General features: G+C 32.3%; 3 protein-coding genes and 1 long non-coding RNA gene across 4 annotated transcripts; 2 read left to right on the top strand and 2 right to left on the bottom strand.

Annotated features, from left to right (window-relative positions):
* Nucleotides 1–7,383: 7,383 nt before the first annotated feature.
* Nucleotides 7,384–9,264, top strand: LOC130820646 (uncharacterized). Its single transcript, XM_057686100.1, has 2 exons — nt 7,384–7,710; nt 8,624–9,264. The coding sequence occupies exons 1-2, from the start codon at nt 7,524–7,526 to the stop codon at nt 9,007–9,009; spliced, it is 573 nt and encodes a 190-aa protein (XP_057542083.1). The 5' UTR covers nt 7,384–7,523; the 3' UTR covers nt 9,010–9,264.
* Nucleotides 9,265–13,206: 3,942 nt separating this feature from the next.
* LOC130820645 (65-kDa microtubule-associated protein 8-like) lies at nt 13,207–18,320 on the top strand. The gene is made up of 11 exons (XM_057686098.1): nt 13,207–13,653; nt 13,756–13,959; nt 14,911–15,168; nt 15,469–15,684; nt 15,791–15,946; nt 16,040–16,199; nt 16,298–16,449; nt 16,529–16,616; nt 16,947–17,020; nt 17,152–17,226; nt 17,452–18,320. The coding sequence occupies exons 1-11, from the start codon at nt 13,570–13,572 to the stop codon at nt 17,800–17,802; spliced, it is 1,818 nt and encodes a 605-aa protein (XP_057542081.1). The 5' UTR covers nt 13,207–13,569; the 3' UTR covers nt 17,803–18,320.
* Nucleotides 13,835–15,864, bottom strand: LOC130820647 (uncharacterized). Its single transcript, XR_009045244.1, has 2 exons — nt 15,700–15,864; nt 13,835–13,991 (listed from the first exon to the last, which is right to left on the bottom strand). It is a non-coding gene; the product is annotated as an uncharacterized LOC130820647 (long non-coding RNA).
* A 4,693-nt stretch (nt 18,321–23,013) lies between the features above and the next one.
* LOC130821779 (inositol-tetrakisphosphate 1-kinase 1-like) lies at nt 23,014–25,019 on the bottom strand. Its single transcript, XM_057687558.1, has 2 exons — nt 24,603–25,019; nt 23,014–23,700 (listed from the first exon to the last, which is right to left on the bottom strand). Exons 1-2 carry the CDS (start codon nt 24,966–24,968, stop codon nt 23,014–23,016), a joined length of 1,053 nt encoding a protein of 350 aa, XP_057543541.1. The 5' UTR covers nt 24,969–25,019.
* Nucleotides 25,020–25,968: the final 949 nt, after the last annotated feature.

Below are 25,968 nucleotides of genomic sequence, written 5' to 3'. Positions count from 1 at the left end.
ACGTACTACGCTACGCCGTGCACTTGCGGTATTACTATTGAAGGACGTAAAGTCCCGATCAATTTGTATATAATTCTTGTAGTCTTGTATATTGTCCTTTAAAAGCAGTAATAATATCATTCTCTCCAAGCTTTCTTTATGATAACAAAGCCATAGCATTTTCTTTCAAGAAGATTTTTTTTTTTGACCTCCATTTTTAAAGGTTCATCGTTTTTTTCTTTAATAGGAGTGGGGGAAACAATAACATTAAGCCACCAATGCTTATTCATGACCCATCTTCATCCATCTGAAGGGTCCGGTACGTCCATCACCAAGTACATACTTACGGGAGAAAATTACGATGTTTGGTCCAAAACAGTAATGAATGGTTTGGAAGGGAAAAATACAGAACTTTTTGTTACTGGAGATCTTAAACAAGTAGATGAAAACTCTTCTGAATTTTCAGCATGGAAATCTAATAACTCAACCATTTGCTCTTGGTTGTTTAATTCTATTGATATTTCTAGAGGTGATCATGGGCGGCCCGGCCCGCCGGCCCGGTCCAACCCGGCCCGAAAAAGTGAGGGTTTGGGTGTCAAAATATGGCCCGATGGGCGGGTTTGGGTAGAAAATAAGTGGCCCGATTTTTTTGGGACGGGTTTGGGATTTGGTGTTTGGCCAGCAGGCCGGCCCGGCTCGGCCCGAAAAAGTGTGTGTTCATGATTTGCATTTTAATTTGTTTTATATTATGTATAATATGTAACAATTGTATTTGATTATTTCAATTATTTTTAATTTGTGTTTTAAATTATGTATAATATGCAACAATTGTATTTGTAGTTTTGTGAATTTCTTTGTCTTTTTTGGTTTTATTTATTTTAGTTTTATATTTTTATTTTTTTGGTTATTTACAAATCACGGTGATTGATTAGAAATTATTAAATAAAAAATTGAGAGTTTTTAATTTAAAGCATTATGGATGAGTGCTTTAAGTTATAGTGAAATAATCATGGTTATCTTAAAATTAATTTAAAATAAAAAAATAATATATAACATAGGCCCGCAAAAGCCCGCAAGCCCGCACAGTACGGGTTTGGGCAAGAACTTTTTGGCCCGCACTTTGGCCCGGCCCGGTGTTTGATCACCTCTAGATATTTCCATACAACCTAGTGTTGCAGGACACAAACTTGCTTTTGAGATGTGGAATGACTTAAAGGAACGCAATACTGTTATGAACGGACCTCGAATTCATCAACTTAAAACTAATTATCATACCCTTCATCAAAAAGGGATGAATGTGGTGACTTATTATAATATGTTTAAAGCTGGGATTGAACGAGATAAAACCCATGATTTTTTGTTACGATTAAATGATGAGCAGTTTGGAGCTCTACGCACCCAAATTCTTGGTTTGGATCCATTTCCCACCCTTAATATAGCTTTTGCCATGGTATCTCAAGAAGAGCGTCACCAAAGCATCGTCCGTTCTCGAGATGATAAATCTAAGGTCCTTAGTTTTGATGTCTAGGCCGCCTCCATTCCAAAGCAAGTAGCCCCAAAATTTTCCCCAAACTCAAATCCAACTCCACCTATTATGTTATGTGATTATTGTGAGAAACAAGGCCACACTATTGATTTCTGTTATCAGAAACATGGATATCCTCCTAGTGGAACTCGAGGTCGTGGTCGTGGTGGAGGTTGTGGTAGGAGCAGGGGGGAAGACGCAAGCCTACACATACCGCAGCTGCTGCTCATTCAAGCACACAAGTATCTTCTTCACCATCTACTTCTGGATTAACTCCTGATCAAGTGCAGCGGCTTTTTGCACTACTCGACACTTCTTCATCCAATGATAGGCTACATGGTACGCTGATGATTGGTAACATCGATTGGATGCTAGACAGTGGGATATCCCATCATATGACGAGATTTTTATTCTATTTAGTTGACTGTATGATTTAACTCCGCAACCCATTAGCCTTCCTGTTGGTGTGCACATGTCCGCAGTTAAGCAAGGAAATATTCATCTAAGCACGGGAATTGTGCTTAAGAATGTTTTGTATGTCCCTAATATGAAATGCAGCTTAATCTCTATTCGTCAATTAATTCAAGATTCTTGTTGTACTGTGACATTTGATGATAAATTTTATTGTACCCAGAATCGCAATACGAGGACGTCGATTGGTTAGGGGGAGCTTAAAAATGGGGTGTAGTATTTAAAAACAGAGATGCCACTACTTCAAGCTCATGCCACCACTACTGATACAACTATGATGCTTCATCAATGTCTCGGTCATCCTTCTAGCCAAATAATGTCTTTTATTTCTACTACAAGTAGAAAAACTAGAGTTAAGAAATTATTAGATAAGTGATGTGTGTTTTCAAGCAAAACAAACTCGGAATATTTTTCCCATTAGTAACAAGAAAAGTTCAAAACTTTTTCATTTAGTTCATTGTGATCTTTGGGGACCATATATAAAGTCCAACTTTACTGGGACTCACTATTTTTTTACACTTGTTGATGATTGTTCTCGTTTTGTGTTGGTGTATCTTTTGAAAACCAAAAGTGAAGTTAACAGTTGTTTTCTTCTTTTTTTTTTGCTCTCGTGAAAACTCCATTTAAGAAGGTGGTGCAAATTGTTCGCTCGGACAATGAAACAAAATTTCAACCTTTGATGATTTTTTTTTTTTTTTTTTTTTTCTGATAATGGCATTTTTTTATAGTCTTCTTGTGTCAATACTCCACAACAGAACGGTCGGGTTAAAAGAAAACATCGTCATACTAGAGGTTGCTCGGGAACTTTGGTTTCAAGCACATCTTCCAATTGAATTTTGGGGGGATTGTGTGCACACTGTCGTTCATCTAATTAACCAAACTCTTTTAAGAGTTTTAGACGATAAGACCCTTTATGCAGTTTTTTTTAGAACTCCACCTCAATTACATTTATTTAAAGTGTTTGGATGTCTGTGTTATGTTCATAATAAGCCTCGTACTAAAGATAAATTTGGGCCTAAAAGTAGACGTTGCATTTTCCTTGGGTACCCACATGGTAAAAAGGGGTGGAAAGTTTATGATTTGGACACTAGAGAAATGTTTGTGTCGCAAGAAGTTCAATTTGTTGAAGATGAATTTCCTTTTGCTCAAATTTCTCGTGATCGCATTTCCTTCGAGATTGAATCAAACTCATCATACACTGAAGATTGGTTTGATATTTTGAATTTGGGCCGAGAGTAGCAACTAAGTACGTCTCATCAAGTGCATGAACCTGTTCAATAGATGAACAACCATGTGGATCACATTTCTGTTGACTCAATTAATCATCCTAGTAATAGTGGCACTGCAGCAAGTTTAGATGAGCAGCCCACATTGCTTACTGATTCTATTAATCATCCACTTGATCACATTTCAGTTGACTATAGTAATCTCATTGATCATCCACCTCATGTGCGTCGCTCATCGGCATGGATGTTCAATTATATTTGTCATTCTGCTCGCACTAAACATCCCATTTCTGCGTCACCCTCTGCCTTTTCTTCGGCTCCTCCAGGTACTCGGTATCCTACTGCAAATTATGTTCAGTATAATATTTTCTCTAATGGTCATAAAAAATTTTGGCTGTTATTACTACTAACATTGATCCCATGACTTATAAAGATGCAGTTTGCAAAGAGAGATGAAGAAAAGCAATGCAGGTAGAGATTGATGCTCTTGAGCGCAATCATACATGGGATATTACTACTTTACCACATGGTAAGAAACCCATTGGATGCAAATGGATTTATAAGACTAAGTATCGATCTGATGGAACCATTGAATGACATAAAGCTCGTCTCGTTGTTCTTGGTAATCATCAAAACGAGGGAGTGGATTACGGTGATAGGTTTTCCCTTGTTGTGAAAATGGTTACTGTACACACTTTTCTAGCCATTGCAATGGCTAAAAAATGGGACGTCCATCAATTAGATGTCAATAATGCTTTCTTATATGGTGATTTGCACGAAGAAGTTTACATGAAGCTTCCTCCCGGTTTTTCTCCAACCACTCCCGCTAAAGTATGTCGACTTCGCAAGTCTCTTCATGGTCTTCAACAATCTCCTAGGAATTGTTTTTGCTAAACTTACTTCCACTTTACGCACTTATGGGTTCTCTCAATCTCCTTCTGATCATACTTTGTTTACTCTTCGTCAAGGGAATGATATATTATGCCTTCTGGTTTATGTTGATGACATTTTAGTTGTTGGCAATAATACTGATTTGTGCACTATTTTTAAACAATATTTACATACCTGTTTTCAGCTTAAGGACATGGGACCCCTTAAGTATCTTCTTGGTATTGAGTGTGCACGTAACCAGGAGGGGATGTTTTTATGTCAAAGAAAGTATGTTCTCCATATTCTAGATGACATTGGTCCATCTTCAGGTAAACCCGTTGATACCCCCATGCCTCAAAATCATAAGTTGGGATGCTACAGGAAAATTTTATTCTAATCTTGCTTAGTATTGGCGTATTATGGGTCGTTTAATCTACCTCACTATTGCACGACCAGACATCTACTATTCGGTGCAGGTTTTATCTCAGTTTATGCAAAAGCCCAATCAAGAGCATTTTGATGCTGCTATGCGTGTATTGCGTTATCTAAAAACACACCCCCATCAGGGTGTGTTTCTCGGCGCTAAAAGTGACTTGTAATTATATACATATTGCGATTTAGATTGGGCGAGTTGTCCTATTACTCGTCGCTCAGTTAGTGGTTATTTTATTACTCTTGGTTCATTTCCCATTTCTTGGAAAACCAAGAAACAAGTTACTGTTTTCCGTTCTTCTGTTGAGGCTGAATATAGATCCATGGCTTATGCTTACGCTGAAATCAAGTAGTTGCGTAATATTCTTGCTTTCCTTGGTGTCTTCCATCAACAACCGGTTCGCTTATTTTGTGATAATCAAGCAACTATACACATTGCTGCTAATCCAGTTTTTCACGAACGTACCAAGTATATCGAGATTGATTGTCATTTTGTCCTTGAGCTTCTAGTTGCAGGTATCATCACTACTACGTACGTTCGAACTTCTATCTAGTTAGTTGATATATTCACCAAGACTTTGGTGCTGATCAGTTTCGTTTTCTTTTATTCAAATTAGGAATTTGTGATTCCCACGCGCCCACTTGAGGGGGAGTACAGGAAAGTATAGAATACTACAACATATTTTTTCTATTTTTGTTATTATTCTTCATTATTCTTCCTAATATTTTGTTCCTTTTTTGTATCTTGGGTCTCTATGTGTTCAAGGCCATTTAGGTTTTTAGTTAGAATTGTATATAACTCTTGTAGTCTTGTATATTGTCCTTCAAAAGCAGTAATAATATCATTCTCTCCAAGCTTTTTTTATAAGTATTACAACTATTATGTTTTAGGCATATATGATAGATTAATAGTGTGTCTTTCAATTACTAGTCAATATTAGAAAGTAGTAGTGTCAAAAATTACAATGTGAATATGTGATTATATCTATAGCCAATTTTGAATGCAACAAGAGGACTTTTTGATCTTGATCACCACTTTTCAAAACTTTAGTGAGATTGATGATTGTTTTATGTCACTTAAAGACAGTTAAAATTTTGTTATAGATTATAAGCGTTAAATAATTTTTTCAGTGTGTTATTTCTCTCAAGAATGTACTAGAGAATACAACAAAATACAATAGATTATAAATTATCTCTACACACTCTTAGTACTTATAATTTAGGCTTAAATAAATATGTGTTTGAAAGATTAAATGAAATCAGAAAAAACATAGCAAAAATTTGCAACATGACAAAAAGAAATTAGAGACAAAATCCAAAATTTGAAAATTATAGTTATTACTTTACTAAGAAAAAGTGATGCATATTTCTAACTGATATAATTATAAATTCTTGATTTTTTTAATTCTAAACTCACATTTGTTTGCGGATTCCATTTTAGTACATTTTCCTTTAATTTTGTTTTACACTTCTTTCAAACCAAGATAGACACAATTGCAGAAAGTCGAAGACGTGAAGCCGCACGATTGAAAAGTCAACGATCGTGGGCGGATGATGCGATCCAAGACATTTGTTTCAACTACTGGTATTTTGACCAAAAGATTTGACACCCTTGCTTATTTGTATTTGTTACCATCATGTGAAACCAAATCTAAAATAAAATTAAATCATGTTAAAATATTTATTTTATTTTATTATATTTATTATATCTGACTTTATATGTATTTTAATGTGTTATTCTGATTTTTTATATATTAAATTATACTCATAAAAAAATTATAAAAACTTGATTATATTTTTTCTAACACATTAGTCGTAATATATAAAATAAACTTAAAAAATGAGTAGGGTTAAAAATCGTTGTGTAGTGAATATTTCAGAACAACGAAAATATTAAGTATCTTTTTAGAATCTGAAATAATGTTATCACACATAAATATTTTAACCAAGTTAATCATTACACTTATTAACATATTTAGAGATATAACTTGTTAAATGCTGTCAAATAAAGATATTGATAAAGCTACATCCACCCTAACCATCATATAGGAGTACGATATTTCCACCAAATTTATCCCCTCTGTTTCAGAATAAGTGTTTTATTTTTTATTTTTTGATAACTTTATTATAAGTGTTAAATTAACTATTAATAAAGTTATTTATCGTTTAATATGTTCGAGCTTCATGGAATGCACAATTTCAATACATCAATTTATATATTTTTTAATTTGGGTATAAAATATAAATGTATAAGTAAATGAATTGCCTACTCTAAAACAAAATTAATATTTCTTTACTTGGTCAAAGTAACACGATTTCAAACATTACATATTACATATATATACCAAATCTCAAATAAAAATTGATGCTTATCTATTTTGTAACGTCTTATTCATTTGTCATCGTTGCAAGAATGAAAAATCTACCCCTAATACACTTTATCTTGTACTTTTCATTCATACACTCCTATTTCTATTTTATTGAATCTTTCTTGTAGTTACTAGAGTCAATACATTTCATTCATACACTCCTACTATAATAAAATAATGCAAATAAACAAATAATGTACTTAATATGTCTGTGCATTAACAATGTCGAATCCAAGATATTAGTATGAAGTAAGTTAAAAAAATATAAAAATATAACAATGATCGAAATTTGTTGAAATTTCAAAACCTTATTAATAGTTAATACACACATTATGAATGCTCATGTGCTAAATCGCTTAATTATCATTTCTCTATATTATCCATTACTTATTTTAATATTAATAAAATTTTTAATAAAATAATCTGTATTAACTTAAATAGACTCAAACCTAAATTTGTCGGGCCTCCAAACACCCTATATTCATCATAGAGTACACGTTATATTCATAGAATTTGCGGAAACTTAAGGTGGATAGATTACTAAAAAAAAAAAAAGAGTCGTACTTGACTTCTTGATTGAGTACATCATAAATAAAAATAATAATTCATAGCACATAGATTAATATAATAATCATGTTAATTTGACAATATATGATCCTCCAATTCTTCATCAACCAACTACTACATATAGATGTAAAGTCTTTGCTTAGCTTCCTCAATCACCACAATTTTATTGTTTTGCCTTATCTTTTAAACATAAAGTATTTGCTAATGGCGAGAGTTTCCGGCATAACCTTGGTTTCGGCCGTCATGTTAGCGGCGTTTCTAGCCGTGTCAGGTAAATATAATGGAAATTTTACTTTTACATTTGTACTGAAGTAAGTAGATAGATATATGGATTATATTGCCTCCTTTATTTCCTTAAGTGCTTCAAATAGATGTAGGAGGAGTAATACTTTTATGTTTCTTAAACTTCTTTTCATCAAAACATAAGGATGTTTTGTAAATGAGTATTGATTGTTTTTGTAGTTCATTTATTTGACCAATTAAAAGCGTTAACTTTTTTGTTGGCTTTTATACTAACTAAATAAATAAACTATTTTCAAAAATATTTGATAAAATTATATATTGACTGTTGGTTGTTATTAGATAAAAAATAAACGAAAAACCAAAAATCAATCAAGTTAATTTTTTCATTTTGGTTTAAAAGTTAACTTTTTAGTTATCTGAAAAGTCATTTATCAAACAAATATTTTAGCTTTGGAAAAAAAAATTTCATTACAATCATTAGATTTTTTTACAACACATACTTGGCATATATGGATCACGTTTTTTTTGGTCAATAACGAATGAAAAAAATTAAGCAACTAAAATTTTTTTTTTTGAAATACTTGAAAAAATCAAGAAAATAATAAAAAAAATTCACCTAAATAATTTAATATTTCATTTATTCACCGTTAATAATCTCATCTTTGAATTATCTTAAGTAATTTAACTTTTATTCTTAATTAATTGTTACCTTTTATTTTCTAATAATCTAACATTTACCCTCATTTACTATCAGGAATCTATACTAGTATTAGTATAGATAACAACAAACGAATAATAAATGTTGAATTATTTTCAAACATAAAACTTATTTTTTTAATGATAAACTTATAAAGAACATATTTTAAGCAACCGGTATGCAGGGGTAGTTAAATTAAATTAGAAGTGTGAAAGTGAAAACGCTATAAATGTATAATGTGCAGCCGCTGAGGAGACAAGAACATGCAAGTTAGCCGACGAATTCTGCGGAGGCATAGCCGCATTTCAATGTTGCGATGGATATGAATGCAAACTTGAAGGAAATTTCCCAGATGCAGGTGGAAAATGCATTAAATCATGTCCCAAATCAGGCCAAATGTGCGGCGGATTCGCCGGAATTCAATGCTGTGATGGATACGAATGTGTGATTAAAGATAAACATATAGCAGATGCTTCTGGAATCTGTAAAAAGAGACCATCTTGCCAAAGAGCTGGCCAAAACTGTGGTGGTTTTACTAGATTTCCACTTGAATGCTGTAAAGGATTTAAATGTGTGCTCAAAAACCCTGAAATTGCTGACATTGGTGGCACTTGTCAGCGAATTTATTAGTTTTCATAAAAGGTATGAATTTGGTGGGATATCGATTTTAAGTTTATTTTCATAATAAAGTGGTTTCATACAAAATTAAGCTTAAAATGAAGATGAGGTTGATGTACTATATAATATATTGTTTCTTAATACGTTTGTTTTTGTTTAGTTGTCGATTATAATATATGTATCATTGTTAGTTTGTTACTATGTAATAAATTTTACCATAATAATATGGAATAATGGTTGATGTTTAAGTGTTTGATTTTGATTTTTAATTCAGGTTAATTTATTTACTTTAATTCTTTATAATTCATAAACAAAAAATTATAAAACTTTAGCTTCAACCCATCAAAATAAAGGACATAAAACAAAGATATATAACTTTAAACTTGAACTCATTTTCTAAACGATTGTTTTTGTATTTATAGTAGATTTGAATTAGACCATTTGATCGATTCTTGATCCCTATAAATCATCTCCTTATCAAACACCTTTATAAATTTAACTGGTAAATTCGTTATTATTATGTTTAGATAGCAAATTAGAAGAGAAAAAAATAAAGGGAAGGAGGGGAGAAGAGAAGGGAGGGAAAGGAAGGAGAAGGGTAACGTGGGAAAGTGCATTTTGTTTGTTTAGAAGGGAAGAAAAAATAACTGTTTTTCTTCCAAATCTTTCCACCTTAGAAGATATTATATTAACACAATTAGTTTATATTTTCCCTCCAAATTTCTCCTTTCCAAATCTCTCCCCTCTTTTTTTGTTATCCAAACGAGAGATTCTCCATCTTTTCAAATTTCTTCTTTGTTTTCATTTCTCTTTATCTAAACATAATGTAAAAGTAGATCTAATCTTGCAATAAATTGTACTTGTATTCTCTTCACTCTTCATCAAATAAGACCCTTACTCATGAAGAGATAAAAGACATGATTACTATTTTTGATGTGATAAAAAACTCACTATGTTTTTAATTGGAATAGGACTAAAGAATCTTCTCTAGACAAAAAAAATAGAGAATTAATATTTTTTTTGTAGGTAGTGAAAATTACTGTTGACAGACAAGAAAAATAAAAATTTTCAGCTCATTTGTAGATTTTAATTTTTAAAATTATTTATTAAATCTAGTTATTTACTCAACATATTAATATATAAGTAGCAACACCCTCTCTGTCCTTTTGGATTTGACACATTTTTCATATATGTTTGGCTCTTTAACTTCATTACATTCTTTTATAAGGGGTCGTTTAAATTAAAAGTAAATATTTATGGAGAGAAAAAAAGTCAAACTAATGTAACAAAGGTAATTAAAGATGCAAATAAAGTTATTGAAATAATTGTAATAGAGGTAGAATAAGCACGAATTAAAAAAGATGATTAAAAAAATGTTGATTTCTTTCATTTGGAGGTAAAGAATTTCCCCACCCTCCTCTAGGGTAAATTTATATCCCAAAATAAGATGACTAATTGTTATTTTCTCTATTTTATATTACCTTATAATTAATTTTTCCACCTTTCTAACAATCAAATTCTTTCAATCATCTATCTAACTAATTTTATTTTTCTAGTTTAACTTTTATTTACCCCTTAAATAATTTGCACTCAATCCAAACAACCTTTATAATTCCATATTTATATGTTAAGCTCATCCACACACGTTTTCTCTTCATTATATCCATATTTTCTTATTTACTTTTTTTTTTCTTGTTCTCCAACTAAAACTTAATAAAAACAACTTTAACTTCCTGCCTCAAATTCAAAGAAATAAATAAGTACTTGAATACTTACCACCATTATTAGTAAAGTGGGGAATAATTTGTGGGTTGGGCTAGCACGCGAGCCACCTAGGAACGACACGATCTGTTTATAGCACAACTTGATATCATATAATAGAATAATAGGCACGACACATGAGTAGTGCTGCACGACAAAATTTTCATGGTTAGATCTCATATTTGAGTGATGAAGCACGACACGACACTAAATCAATACAATACAATTTGGCATAAAAACCGGTCAATACAACACAATTTTTATAGTTTTAAAATACTATATGTGGACTATTATAAAAACTACTATATTTAGTATCCCCTGGAAAAGCATGGAAACTAGCAGAATGTAACCGTTGGAGAGCTCTTGGCTATATAGAAACAACCAAGAAAGCTCTACACTCTTTTTAGGAGTAAATGGTTATGAATCAATCATTGATTGTGCCAAAACTTCCTCAATGATATGCTAATTCAAGGACAATCAATATCCACTGTTTAAAAATAATGATATGAAAGCTGACTAAGATTCACATCATTGATTTATTAGTATAAATATTTCTACAATAATATGAGTATAATCTTAAGGTAGGAGGTGCTTATCATGTATTAATCATAGTTGCACTAATATTGCTTTTAATTATTTGGTGGGCAGCTTTGTTGGTGCTGAAAAACATAGGTTATCTTAATCCACTCATATTAACAAAATTATTTCTTGTTAATTCTCATTTTTCGTTAAAATCTAATTTTAATATAAAAATTGCAGAAATAAGCTTATATGGTTCTCATTTCTCACCTTTTTTGATTCTTATGTTCGAATTAGTTATTTTTATTTATAGGTTTATCAAGTTGAGAGTCCTGGCCAAAATTTCCTTTAATAAGAGTGTAATCTGTCTTTTTCTATTCATTCCCAAACTCTCATCATAATTTTTAGGTAAGTTATATCGAGTAAAATAATAAAGATTTTAATATAATCCACAAGAATTCAAGAATTATACTATTCCCTCCATTATTAAACTACTCCTGTTCTTTGTGTCAAAGACTTTAATTACAAACTCATGGACAATGGATACGGCACATCCTTACTAGCAATCCTAAGTCTTTAACAATAGAACACATTTACTCAATTAGTATTCATTGTGACCCACCAATTAAGAAAATTCAAATCATATGCTATTTATCCAATAATAATAATTATTACAAATGGAACCCACCCGGATCCTTATCTACACTAATAAATAATACAGCAGAAAGTTTAGACCTTGCCCTTCATCACAATCTACCAAATATTGACCATAATCTACCAACAATATTCTTCATTTGTGGTTGAATCAACGGTCCAAACCAACTTAAATAAATCCCATTCATTTCTTTTCAATATTTATAACTCTTAAATTATTTCTTATAAATTCGAAAAGATAGATATAAAAAATATTTAGGAGTTGCAAATATTGAGAAAAAATTATAAGAGAATCATTTAAGATGGTTTAAGCATGTGAAAGAACAAATATTAGCGAACCAGTAAGGAAAATAAAAAGTTAAAGCTCGAGAGACTTAAAAAGAGAGCGAGAATGACCGAAGATGACTTGGAGGACGGTAGTGAAAAAGAATATAAAGGATCTAAACATACAAATTGAGATGATCGAAAATTAGAATGAGTGGAAAAGAAGAATTCATATAGACAGCTAGGATCTGACATTGTTATTGTTTTCAAATTTAAAAAAAACATAGTTGTTATTAGAATGAGGAAATTAATTTGCATATATATTGTGTTTTTCTAAACATTGTCTAGGCAGTATCTCAACATTTGAGCTAATGATATGTTCTTTTAAAGAGAATGTATTGATGATAATTAAAAAAAAAAAATAGTGTCCTTGTAATTATATAATCAGAAATGGGGTAGTTTGATGCCAAACCTGATGACAGCAAGATCAAACTTGCAGTTGAAGCTGATGCCTCTTTTTTATTTTGTTTTGTTTGTTGATTACTTGGTTAAGTAGTCCAACCTGCATAAAAGCATAGCAACCAGCACAATAACATATAATACCAGAAAAGTATAATAATACCAAGTAATGAGAAAAAGAAGGAAGCTGTTGAAGGAAACAGACACTAAACTTTAACATATACCAAATATAAATTATACTTTAACTTGAATTGACGATTTGAAAAATACACCCAACACACTTCACTCAAAAATATACTTCAAACGAAGAAAATTAAAAGTTGGCCTAATAGTTAAAAGCTTTTTCCTCTAATCCTCGTAAAAAGCAATGGTGGACTTGTTTTACGGACCAACAAAGTCACCTCCAAGTATTTTTCTAAATTAAAATTCTTAATCGACCCCTACAATTTTTTAAGAATTTAGTTTTTGTATTAAATTAGTCACTTCACAAAAAATACTGAAAATCTGCTACTGGTAATAAAAATTAAATTTCACCGCCTATATAAAAGTTAATTCTTCTTTTCTCTTGCCTATAAAAAAATTATCTTTAGTTCGAATATAGAAACAAAATATAAAAAAAAAGGGAGAGAAAGTGAAAGGAGCAGAGGAAGAAAGGAACTTGCAACTAGGAGTAGAGTCTGAAGCAACACTTAAGAAAAAAGCTTTAGTTACACCTACCTCTGTGACTCAGTATAGTCTTTTCTTTTAAGCAAAAATCACAAAATCTCTCCATCAGAGAATCACACCATTTTTTTCAGAGAATTCCATTATTTTCACCTTTTCTGGTCTCCATTTCTGTGCCTAAACAGAACACAAAAAAAATAAATAAATAAATAAAATAAAAAATTTCAGCTCTTAACAGTGTATGCTAACTTAATGGGGTCAATTCAGACTCCATTACCAGTTCGAAGTTCAGGGTTACTTGAAAATTCTTGTGGATATCTGCTCCAGGAACTGCAGGCAAGTTTTAATTTTTTGCTGTATATATAGAATATTTTTAATATAATAAACTGCATATTATATTTATTTCTTGTGACCGTTATATCTTGTTTGAGATCTCAGATGATATGGGATGAAATTGGAGAAGATGAAAGTGAAAGGGAGAAGATGTTACTTGACATTGAACAGGAGTGTCTGGAAGTCTACAGAAAAAAGGTTGATTATGCAAACATGGCTAGATCACGTCTGCATCAGGAACTGGCTGAATCTGAGTCTGAATTTACTCAGCTTCTTCTGTCTCTTGGCGAACGGTCTCTTCCTGAAAGGGTAATTCATCCTTGCTCATCTTAATTTTTGTCCTACACTAACACACCATATAAAATATTAAACTTGAATTTGAAGAATTTATAGGATTAAACTCCGCTTATGAGTACTCGTCCCTCACAGGGCGTTTAGTATGTGGGATCTAAACCCCGGAAATAGAGGAGTAAAATTTAATCACATCCCTTAATCATGAACTAAAAAACAATTCGTGGGGCAGCTCCTATTCATGAGGAGGACTATTGGAACCAATTTTTTTTGATTATGTATCCAATCACAATCTTTTGGGATTAGGGCTTTGTTGTTGGATACATTATAGGATTAGCAGTGTTATACAATGTTAGAAAAATGTTTTCAGGATAGAACATTCAATAGACAAAGAGTACGAAGAAAAGTAGTGACATAAATTCTTGCTCACTGAAAAGGGTAATGTAAAAAACTAAAAATGCAGATTTCCATGGCGATTGTGGTAATGGTCACAATAATGTGGTAACTGACATCGTCATGTAATGATGCGGCAAAAAGGTGATGCAATTGGTGTACCTCCAAATATGACCCAAACTATAGATACCCTTTGAATAGCCCTAAAACGCGGGTTTTTACACCCTTACTCCAGATAGTATTAATACTGGAAAATCGTTATGACTAGGACAATAGACGTAGTCTTGTTTTTGCACTACGCTTAGTAATTATACTACTGATATGTGAAGCATTCAAAACAATATAATTCTATGATGATCTTTTTCATCTGGAAGGAGAGTATCAGTACTCACTAATATAGCATAGTAAAAATAAGTAGCAGAAAATATTAGTGTAACCAATAGAGTTAGTTCCAAAAACAGAATATTGAAAAAAATTTGCTCTGAAAGATAAGAGTGTTTGCATGTAGTAAAAGCAGAGATGATTGATCTCATCACTCATTAGTCACATAGTGCTAACTTACCTTTTTCCGAACAGCCAGAGAAGAAGGCCGGCACCCTGAGACAACAAATAGATTCACTCACCCCAGCATTAAGGGAGATGAGGCTAAGAAAACGAGAGAGAATAAACCAGTTCGAAGCTGTTCAAGGGCAAGTACAGAAAATTAACGCAGAAATAGCTGGTCTTTCTGAATATGATGATTCTGTATCAGCTATGAAAGTCAATAAAAATGATCTTTCATTGAAGAAACTTGAGGAATACCAAGCTGAGCTGAAAAAATTGCAAAATGAGAAGGTACTATAATTATTATCTCAATAAAAGTCCTATCATCCCTATATAATAGGGCACTTTTCATTTGAGATCGTTTTGATGAATGGAATAAAAATACAGTAACTACTAACAAGTAACAATCCTACACCATCTAGTGCTTTGTGTGTAAACCAAAATGTAAAAAGTTTAATTTGATAATAAAAATGGACTGTCTCAATTTGGAACCAGTTAAATAGAAATGCAGCATGTTATTATATAAGAAATGAAGAGTATCCAAAATTTACTGAAGCTCAAGAATAATTTTCTTCATTATTCAATGTAAAGAGCAACAGACTAGAAAAGGTGGAACAGTATTCTAGCCGGATCCATGACCTGGCTGCATTATTGGGTATGGATTCTTCAATGACTATTACAAGAATTCATCCAAGCTTAAATGAGTTGTGTGGCGGTATTGCCAAGAATATCAGTGATAACATTTTGGCAAAACTTGAAGAAACTGTAATATCTCTAGAAGAAGAAAAGCAGAAGCGTATTGAAAAGGTTAGAGTGGTTTACCTCCTCTTCCAAACAGCCATGTCGTATCTGTTGTTTCCACCGAGAATCTACCCATTCGTAAAAAATTAATGCAGTATTCTTTTTATTTCAGCTTCATCATTTAGGTAAAGCATTGTTAGACATGTGGAAGCTTATTGATACACCAGAAAAGGAGCGCCAACACTTTTTCCATGTTGTAAATTTATTGGCCATCCCCTCTGAACAAATAACAAAACCTGAAAGCCTCACCGTTAGCATTATACAACAGGTCAGTTCATGATTAAGTTGATTTTTCAATTGAAAGATATGAAACGTCATTATTGCAGCTCACAAATTGTGCGATTTGACCTACTTTATCAAGGCTGAGACTGAAGTAAAGCGACTAGATGAACTAAAAACAAGCAAGATGAAAGAACTTTTTGTCAGGAAACAGTTTGAGCTTCAAGAAATATGCAGTAGATCGCACATGGAGATTCCTTCACCATCTGAAATGGAGAACATTACTCACCTAGTGGACTCAGGTAAGAGATTACAAGCAAATATCTTAATAAACCCAAGTTGTTACTTTCCAGGTTTCCCATGTCAATTGAGCTCATATAATCATAAAATGTGACTAAAGGGACAATCGATCTGGTCCATCTTCTCAAGAGCATGGATGAACAGATTACTAAAGCAGAAGAAGAAGCGTTGAGCAGGAAAGCCATAATGGAGAGGGTAGAGAAGTGGATGTTGGCACGTGACGAAGAACGATGGTTGGAAGAGTATAATAGGGTAAATATTTTTATATTCCAGCAATTCCGATAGATATATTTATCTGAGCCTAGATTGAACTGCATTATTGTGTCTCCAGGATGAAAATCGATATTCAGTAAGCAGAGGTGCTCACAGGAATCTAAAACGTGCAGAAAAGGCCCGAATTACTGTCACCAAGATTCCAGGTTTACATTAAGTAGCAATTGCATGATTTCTTTACTAACAGAAGAACACCTAAAATTCTACAACTTTTAAGGACTGGTGACAGATGATGCTAAGAGTAAACTTTGCAAAAGCTATCAAACTAAATCCCAATTCAATTGCTAGCATTAAGATCTGATTTACATTGCATTGAGAACTACATTATAACAATTTTTGAATTTCAGTGATCCAACATATCAATTTACATTAATTATTTAGATGTATTGTGCTTTATAGAAAATGCTATGCTACAGCATAATACTGAAACATTACCAGTCAGATCATAAGTATCTCACACCTAGACTTGCTTGCAGCTTCAGTAGATATGTTGATCTCATTGACTAAAGGTTGGGAAGAAGAAAGAAAGAAAGTGTTTTTATATGATGAGGTAACATGTTCACTTCATATTTACTATTCTTACAGCTTTCTATCCAAAGCTACATAAACTTCGATAGCGTAAGCTAGATAATTTTAATGTCCAGCCAGGGTATGTGATGACTATTACGTGTGTGGTTTTAGGTACCTCTGCTAGCTATGTTGGAAGAATACATCGCATTGAGGCAGGAGAAGGAAAGTGAGAAGCAAAGGCAAAGGGTACGTTTTAATTGACAAAACTCTATATAAAGTACCATCAATCAGTAGTATTTAAATCATGGTACAGATATGCACGAGACAGAGAGAGAATAACGTAATCAAAACAGCATTGAACTATCAGTAATACAGACTAATATATACTACAAGTAGACATATATAGAAGAAATATAATGGCAACATTTGCTGCTCACCTGAATATTAATCTGGGTACTTTGAAATTTTCAGTTGGAAAAGAAAAAAGTAGCAGCTGGGCCAAACAATATTTCATGGAGTCCTAGACCAGGCACCAGTGCACGAAGTGCACCAAACAGGAGTTTAAGTGGTACTTTCAATGGTACCTCTCCCTCACACAGGAACTTGAAAAAAAGTCCGGCAAACAGGAGATTGTCATTGGGTGCACAGCATGGAGGATCAAACAGTTTCAACCTACGGAGTTTAGGCACATCGTTCATACAGGAAGGCACCAAGCCATCAACACAACAAATGTACGCTCGATCAGAATATGGCTCTCACCTAAGAGACGAAACGGCTTCAGTTGTATCAACCTACTCGGGGCCTTTATCTCCTGAAAGCTGAGAACACTCTTGTAAGAGTTTGTGATATAGCATAGATCTGAAGTTTTGTGCAAAAATAAAATCAGAGATTGACTGACAAACCCCGGACCCTTGTTTTCCCCGTATACATACAATCTCATAGTCCCGTTTTTGAAGTTCTCTGCATTCATACAGGAGGAATTATATGTACAAATTACTATGTAGTGTTTTCAATGGACAAGTTTGTGTAAAATAGAGCTCTCTCTTCTAAACTTACAGTACAGCTCAGCTCATTAAACTACTATGCTGCCGACAAGCTAATTTACTAAGCTCTTCACTGCACTTAAAAGTACTCTCCATAAATGAATCTGACATCTGGACACTTTAACTAAAACCAAAATCATGCTGAAGTCCTATGTCACTCCAATGATTGTTGTACCTGTAGTTCCTATATTGGATCTTTGATTCAAGTACATGTAGAATACTTCAACTGATCATCTGAATTCTGATCCACCGTCCGTTAATACGAAATCATTTAATGATATTGTCAAATCTAACACTTAAAAAAGTACCCACTTAGGGTAAAGCTTTCTGGACTACATAGTATTGCTGAAGTTATGAGAAACAACAAAACTCCATATATGCATTGAAATACATTGCTAAATGTCTCAAACGAGAAAATTCGCAATAAACTTCAACTCCCAAGTAATCCTCGAGCCTAGGGTTTTTAGCGTCTACATTGAGTTTCTGTTCTTCTTCGTCTGGATAAAGGGAAATCGGAAAGACAGGTAGGTTTGATATAGAGCTATTTATGGGCGGGAAGCGGACAGGGTAATACCTAAAAAATTTACCCGCAGGCTCAAACATTCAAAAGTCCGCCCACATTTGCGGTCATATTTTTTTGTCGCTACTTGCCCATTTTAAAGCGGGCGGGACTCGCTGGTAGACGAATATTTATTATATAAAAGTTAAAAATATAATACAAATTATAAAGTTAAGTTTTAATAACAATTAAAATACGATATAAATTGTATAAAATACTCAAAATACATAAAAAGTCTTAAAATACACAAATTGCATGATAAAAAATTAAGTTGGTTGATCCAACAAAAGTATTGCATCATCTATTTATCTTATTACAGAGTACAAAGTCCAGATATATACCTCCTCTAATCATAATAAGTTTTAAAAAATTATTAAAGTAGGTATAGATACTAATTACTAAAATTGAGTATGTAGTAGTACTAAATAGTATACTAGTGACTACTAGTTTCATAATCAATAGAATTAATTATTTAATAATTAATATATTAAATTAAGAGGCAGACGGGTATATCCACAGGTCTTTTTTTGTGTCGCTACCCGCCCATTTATCTTGGCGGGCAGGTATTACCGGTCTAAATTTATTTTTTTTTAAAACGCCGTCCAAGCCCACCCGTTTTTCGAGCCTAAAGGGTAGCCCAACTATGAACAACTCTACCTTTGATATTATAGGAGGGAGGAAGGTGATTAAAATGGCGGGAATTTGCTTGAACGGCTAATAAGTTAGGGTTAAGCTATTTAGAAAAAATCATCAAGGGTTAAGAATATTTTGGAAAGAATTTCGGAAAAATTAAGAATTTTTTTGTAGATTTTCTCAAAATAAATTTTATTAGGAAAATTTGTTAAAAAAATTTCAAACTACTTTTAAAGTAAATGAACCAGCACCTCTCATGAATCTCAATTATTTTTGAAAAATTTTATGTGGTAATATTGAGGTTTTGAGTTTTTTTACGTGCTAATTAAAATTTTTAAAAACTCCACGTAGTAATCCTGAGGTTTACCAAATTGTTTCACCGTAACCTTTTTGCATATAATTAGTTAGCAAACATTAAGTTCGAAGCTTTATGGTTATTGTATGTCTATTTATGCAAATACCATAAGTTTTAACCTTTTTCCCCAAAACATAAACCCTAACTCTACCATTTTTGGATTTGGGGGAAAAATATGACTTCGATGAAAAATAGCAGAGTTGGGGTTTATGTTTTGGAGAAAAGGTTGAAACTGATGACTTTTGAAATGACGAGTTGCACAAATAGGCATACAGCAGTCTTAAAGTTTCGAAGTTAACATTTGCTAACGTTTTTATATGCAAAAAGGTCACAATGGAACAATTTGGTGAACCTCAGGGTTACCATGTGAATTTTTTAAAGTTTTAGTTACCACGTGAAAAATCCAAAACCTCGGATTAACACGTGAAATTTACCATTATTTTTATATTCAAACTCTAACACAACATGACGCATCGTCCTACACTTAGTGACTTATAGCGTGCTCAAAGACCGCTAACAACTATCGTCTCTAATCCCCACTCGGCCACTCCTAAACGGCTAAACCCATATTCATCAATATCATATACTCCTTCCATTTTTAATGATGTTTCCATTTGACTGTATATGTTATATTGAGTCATTTTATTTGTTGTTCTTAATCTGCTAAAAAAAGTTTTTATTTGGACATAATTAAGGTTAAGTATCATAATTTTAATATTTTATTAATATTTATGATCCTCACACATATTTCACTAACTTTATTTTTACATTTTTAAATCGTTTATGGTTCCCATATTAAATATATGTTTCTCACAAACTTTATTTAAATATTTTTTTTAATGATTATGATCCTTATATCTTGTTACAATTTTATTTTAATGTTTTTTAAATGATGATTATCATCGTTTCTCCATTAATCCTATAAAGTATTAAATAAAACAATACATTTATCGTCTAAAAAATTCAATTTTTCATAACGCACGCGAACATTTTTAGTGGGATGAAAACTTTGGGTTTACATACATACATATAGTGATATAACCTAACCAGCTTGTTTCATATGTGTTCTTCTCAATATTGGGAGGCTGAGAAACAACCAACTATAACCACATACTCCTTAAAAATGTTTATATGTAACTAAAATTCCGTCATGTATAGCTTAAAATTGAACACTACACATATAGTTTTAAATTATATATAACTTAAAATCAATCAAATAAAACTTAAAATTGACCATATAGTGTTTATTATTGACCTCTTCCATACTTCTTGTAATACCCCTGAACCGTAAAGGACAGAAAGAAATTCGAGTGTTACACTTCTTTAATTAAATGAGAATAATAATCTATCGGTGGAAAAATTATATAGTAATAATGATCACTTTAATTGTGATCACATATATCTTAAGAAAATACATATAGATAATAAAATAAAACATATAATATAAAACCAGTTGCATATAGCTTAAAACCAATACATCTATATTAAAATCAGTCATACACAACTTGGACTTGTTCTATTAATGAAACGATTTTAAACATTAAACATCTTACATCCCAAAGTTGCAGAACCAAACGGCAAGGAATTCGTCGCTTCGTTTCTTTCTTCTCTAATGTTTTCAAATTTTCATGTTTCATGATTCAGCTTTTATGGCCGTTTCCGAAACCAAATTCACCAATTCAACAATGGCTGAATTTGTACTTCAACCTCGGATTTCTCCTCAATTGAGGTGCGTGAAACCGAATATGAAAATGTTTTTTGCGGAGTTCGTCAAACGATAACGTAAGTAAAAATACTCCGTCGATCAATCTCTTAATTTTTACTGGTTGCTTATGTACTAGAACTGTGTTGAGCTTTCATGCCTTTTTCCGAATTTCTGAAAAGAGTGTGCGGGGATTTTGAGAATTGGATTAAACAACAATCCATCATCAACCGCGTTACACCTAGTAGGGTTTGAGTTGGATGCACGTAGCCTAGCCCACTTAGAAGGGATTTAGGGTTGGATGTACATAACGTAATCTGCATTAGAATAACAAAGACAATGTTCCTGTTGGAATCTGACACACCCAATAAGTATAATGAGAATTTTTTTTTAGTCCACAAATGGTTATGAATTGCTGATAAGATTTCGGGTTGCTAGATGTAATTTTATCCTGCACAAGTGAACAAATGAGAGCGGAGAGGGGGCTCTAGGGGACCTCCTCTGTTAGTAAAGTTGGTAAGAGTGTAAGAAAGGTTGCCTTTTAGAGTGCGCACTGGTCTTTACCTTTAGAGAAAAAGTATTAGAGCTTGTTTGCGGATGTGAGATCCTTGGCTTAGAGTGCAGTATTAGTTTGAGAATACTGATGGCTTAGAACTGCTTGTATACTAAGAGCTAACGTACCTTTGGTAGTGCGTATTGTATATTTATAGTAGTGGGCTTGGAGAGAGGTTTTCAAAATCATAATGAAATATTAGACTTTTTACCTTTAGAGAATCTTTCTAGGGATCATCAGAAGGTGTAGAGTACTAGTAGAATGTTCTACATAAATGATGTAGAGCTTATTAATTGGCTGATTCCCACTTTGCAATTGTACTTTTGTCATTTAGTAATGAAATCAGTAGTACAGTACGAAATAGGTAGAGGTGCCTTGTCTTGTACAAGAGTAGCATCTTTTATCATGTGACCACGACTGTCATTAGACACGTCATCATAACTGTTGTAGCCTTCCCAGGGTGTATGTACCTCTGTTGTCATCTATGTTCTTTCTAGGACTCGTCTATCACTTCTTTGGGTCTTGTCATCTTGAGGCCTTCATGTTTGATTGTCTCAACCTTTCTGAAGGTCATGACATCTTGCTCAGGGAGCTGAAACCTCTGAGGAAATCTTCATCAGTTCCTTCTTCTGCTTAGAGGAGCAGCAGGGGTTCTTCTGACCTGAGAGGATCTCGAGAGTGAGCATCATTACTTTAGGATTGGTTGTGCCATGCGTCAGGGTGCTGGGACCATGGATCGGGTTTTGGCACGTACATACAATGTATCTATTAACACTTAGTAACAAATATTATGTGCTACTACACATTAGAAAGAACTGTGAATCCTTGACTCATTTCAATTATTCTAATTCAGGATATTAGTGATGATTTACTTTTAGCAGTTTTTTGTTTTTTTAAATTAATTACAAGAGAAAACACAGATAAATTCCATACACACAATTACAAAATCAAATCAACTTTTTTTACATGAAATTAAGTAGATTTAGTAGAGAAGGAAAAAATGGTGAACCCATCCTTGGTTCACCTGAGCCTACCTAGGCTATAACCCGGATTATTTAATTAAAAATTCTATTAATACTGAATTATGTAGCATATAACATAAAAATATAGATAAATGAGTATTCAATCCACCATATACTAGTAATTCTGGATTTGCCCCTGATCAATAGTAAACCAAACCACTATTATTTACGTTCTATTAATCAACCTAAAAAACTGACATGTTACGTAGTTATACATCACAGTTAAACAACTATTCTTTCTCTGCACATGCCTAGCACAATCTTTATTCTTTTGGTTGATAACATCCCAAAAGAAATCAGTCAACAACCTCTCAAAACCAGGCACTTTAGCATAACCAGGGAAGTAATTAATATCAATAATTAAGTACTTATTACCATCATTACCATCTCTAATCAAATCAAAGTTAAAAAGATTAAGCTTAGATCCTTCTTTTAGTCCTTTTGCTATGGTATAAACCATATCTAAAGAGGGCATTTTAGCATCTTTTAAAAACTTATCTTCATCCTCAACAACCGAGCTCGAAATTTGAGAAAACGACATAATATCATTCTCTGTAGTCGACCCTAATTTTTTGGGATCAAAATAAAAATCAGGCAATGAATTTCTTTTGACACATTTTACATGGTCTCCTGCTACATAAACCTTAAAGAGGATTCCTCCATGGTTTATAAATTGTTGGAGAATTACAGGGGGTTGCACTTTGTTTAAGCCATGGGGGGTGAATATGACCGACATTTCGTGCGCCTTGTCGTTGCTGTTGGCTAGTAGTGGCTTGGCTATTATTGGGAAGGTTAGTTTTTCTTGGATGGTTGATAGACTTTCTTGTGTATTATCTCCGGCATTGATCACAATCTGGTGGCGGATCAAGGAAAAAATAAATGTCGGTACGAGCATAAGTGACTAGTAAATACGGCTAAAATCCAATACGAAATTAAATTATCATAGAAATATATTTGAAAAAATCATAACATTTTTTGAATTTAGCGTCCTCATGTGTAGATGTTAGGGGCACTTGGATTATCCTTTTTGCACGGTATAAGATAAGTTTTAAAGACTTTGAAACAAATAATTGTATCTGTTAAAAGATCATTTTAATCAAAAGTTTATGCTTATGGTTGAGACTTCAAATACAATATATTGATATGTACTCTATTAAATGTTGGGCGGATGCATCATAGATTTATCTTATGTATTGGTGCAATAAATTCTACTAGTAAGTAAGGGTAAATAAGATTTAAAAATGTGACCTGATATTTTAATATCGTAAACCGAAATTTAAATTAGTGGTTGAGATTTTGATGGAAACAGAGTGAAAAAGCACAAGAATTTTTTAGTCTTCGATTATTTTACCTCAAAATTTATATATATATATACACACACTACTGCCTTTGTTTGTTTCAATTTACCTCTTGGATTAAAACTAAATTCACCACTTTTGAAATAATTTTATATATCATATTCTTCTCACATTTTTCAAATATTTGGATTTGAAAAATAAGCAATTTACATACTAAAACAAAATTAATTTACAAAAATACATAATTTAAAACCCTTTTTTATTCATATGCAATCAAACGTCTTACATATGTCAAAGCTATTTCTGCTCAAATCAAGTCAGTTGAAGTTAAGTTCAAAATTTCCTATCTAACAAGATAAGAAAAGGCCATGTTATAACAATATTGTAGTCTTTTTTACATAGTGTTAGCTAGTCACCAAACTAAGTGTATTAAAATACCTTAGCTTGCATGACTTACCTGTGTAGGTGTTCCAACAGAAAAAGCCCCTTCATCGGACGTGAATGGAGGAACTTGAAGGTGATTAACAGCATCGAGCATGGATTCGCGGTTATGGATACATTCAATAGCCTCCGGAGGATCAAAAACGACAACATTAGGATACTTTACTTTGAAGTCACGTAACTGAGCATTCCATTCATCACCATAAACCTTGTGCACAAGGACGTCAAAAGGGCCTTGTTCGATAATTGGCTTGTTAATATCAACTTCAATAAGATTGATCCCACGTTCTTTAGCGTACGTAACCAAAGATGGTTGCACTACCGTTTTTACTTTGTTTGTCGGCATGGCGTATCCTACGGTTGCACTAGGCTTTTTAGCCATATTGATCGTAATTTTTTTTCTTGTGTTAATTCAATTAGAACTATACATAACTTTGTTATGTAGAAGGAAGAAGAAAAGAGTTTAAAGCAACTAGGATGACTAAAGTCAATTTATATTGGTCTCTTTTATAGAGGTTTGTTTTTAGAATTTGATGCCTAAGCCACTTTGCAATTTAATACTCCACATATTAGCCATTAGGTATGCTAATGCTACCATGTTGATAATGTTACTTTAATTGCTTTTTTGATTTTTAAAATTTTTCCTAAATATTTTTTAAGATTTAAATATTAGTTTATATTTACTTTTCTTTTCACTTTAATTAATTATATTTAAGTTCTATATTTTGGAACATGTTAAATGAATGGAATCTTAAAAAATATTGTTTATTTTTGTCTCGTCTATATTTCTATTTTTAGGCTTATAACATAAGATGTGACAGAGTTATATATATATATATATATATATATATATATATATATATATATATATATATATATATATATATATATATATATATATATATATATATATTGTAATTCTTCCTCCGGAATTAAGAACGACAATAAATACAAAAGTACTTAAAGACTTAGAACCCATATATATTATCGAATTTAAGACTTTGTCATTATTGTATAGAAGAATATACATTCAATTTAATGAATATATACTCCTTCTATTAATGATATAAATAATACATTGTCAAACGTGTGCAGTGAAATAGAACACTTGGTGAATAGGAAGGGATATGTTCTAAATTATTTATTAAGATTAAAATTACAAAATAAAAATTATTAATAAATTGTACATGAATAAATAAATTGAGACATACATTTCCATTCGAGAAGAATCCTGGTCATTGATCACATAGATTAGTGCAAGTTTAGTTCTTTGCTGGCTTTATTAAAAGGTGCTAATTATTATTTATTTAATGGTATTTTCTACTTTGCCTGGTTGTAAAATTTTAAATTAGAAAGGGACTAATGACACCAAAGTAAAAGGA

This window comes from Amaranthus tricolor, chromosome 8 (genome assembly GCF_026212465.1).
Source record: "Amaranthus tricolor cultivar Red isolate AtriRed21 chromosome 8, ASM2621246v1, whole genome shotgun sequence".
Classification (NCBI taxonomy): Eukaryota; Viridiplantae; Streptophyta; class Magnoliopsida; order Caryophyllales; family Amaranthaceae; genus Amaranthus; species Amaranthus tricolor.
This window is presented reverse-complemented; position numbering and strand designations above follow the sequence as displayed.

Excerpts from the sequence above, each read along its gene's own strand:
- LOC130820645 (XM_057686098.1), top strand. The coding sequence starts at position 13,570 with ATGGGGTCAATTCAGACTCCATTACCAGTTCGAAGTTCAGGGTTACTT. Across the intron at positions 16,200-16,297 it reads TACTCACCTAGTGGACTCAG|GGACAATCGATCTGGTCCAT; the intron begins GTAAGAGATTAC and ends ATGTGACTAAAG. Across the intron at positions 16,450-16,528 it reads GGTTGGAAGAGTATAATAGG|GATGAAAATCGATATTCAGT; the intron begins GTAAATATTTTT and ends TTGTGTCTCCAG.
- LOC130821779 (XM_057687558.1), bottom strand. The coding sequence starts at position 24,968 with ATGGCTAAAAAGCCTAGTGCAACCGTAGGATACGCCATGCCGACAAAC. Across the intron at positions 23,701-24,602 it reads CTGTTGGAACACCTACACAG|ATTGTGATCAATGCCGGAGA; the intron begins GTAAGTCATGCA and ends ATCCGCCACCAG.
- LOC130820646 (XM_057686100.1), top strand. The coding sequence starts at position 7,524 with ATGATCCTCCAATTCTTCATCAACCAACTACTACATATAGATGTAAAG. Across the intron at positions 7,711-8,623 it reads GGCGTTTCTAGCCGTGTCAG|CCGCTGAGGAGACAAGAACA; the intron begins GTAAATATAATG and ends TATAATGTGCAG.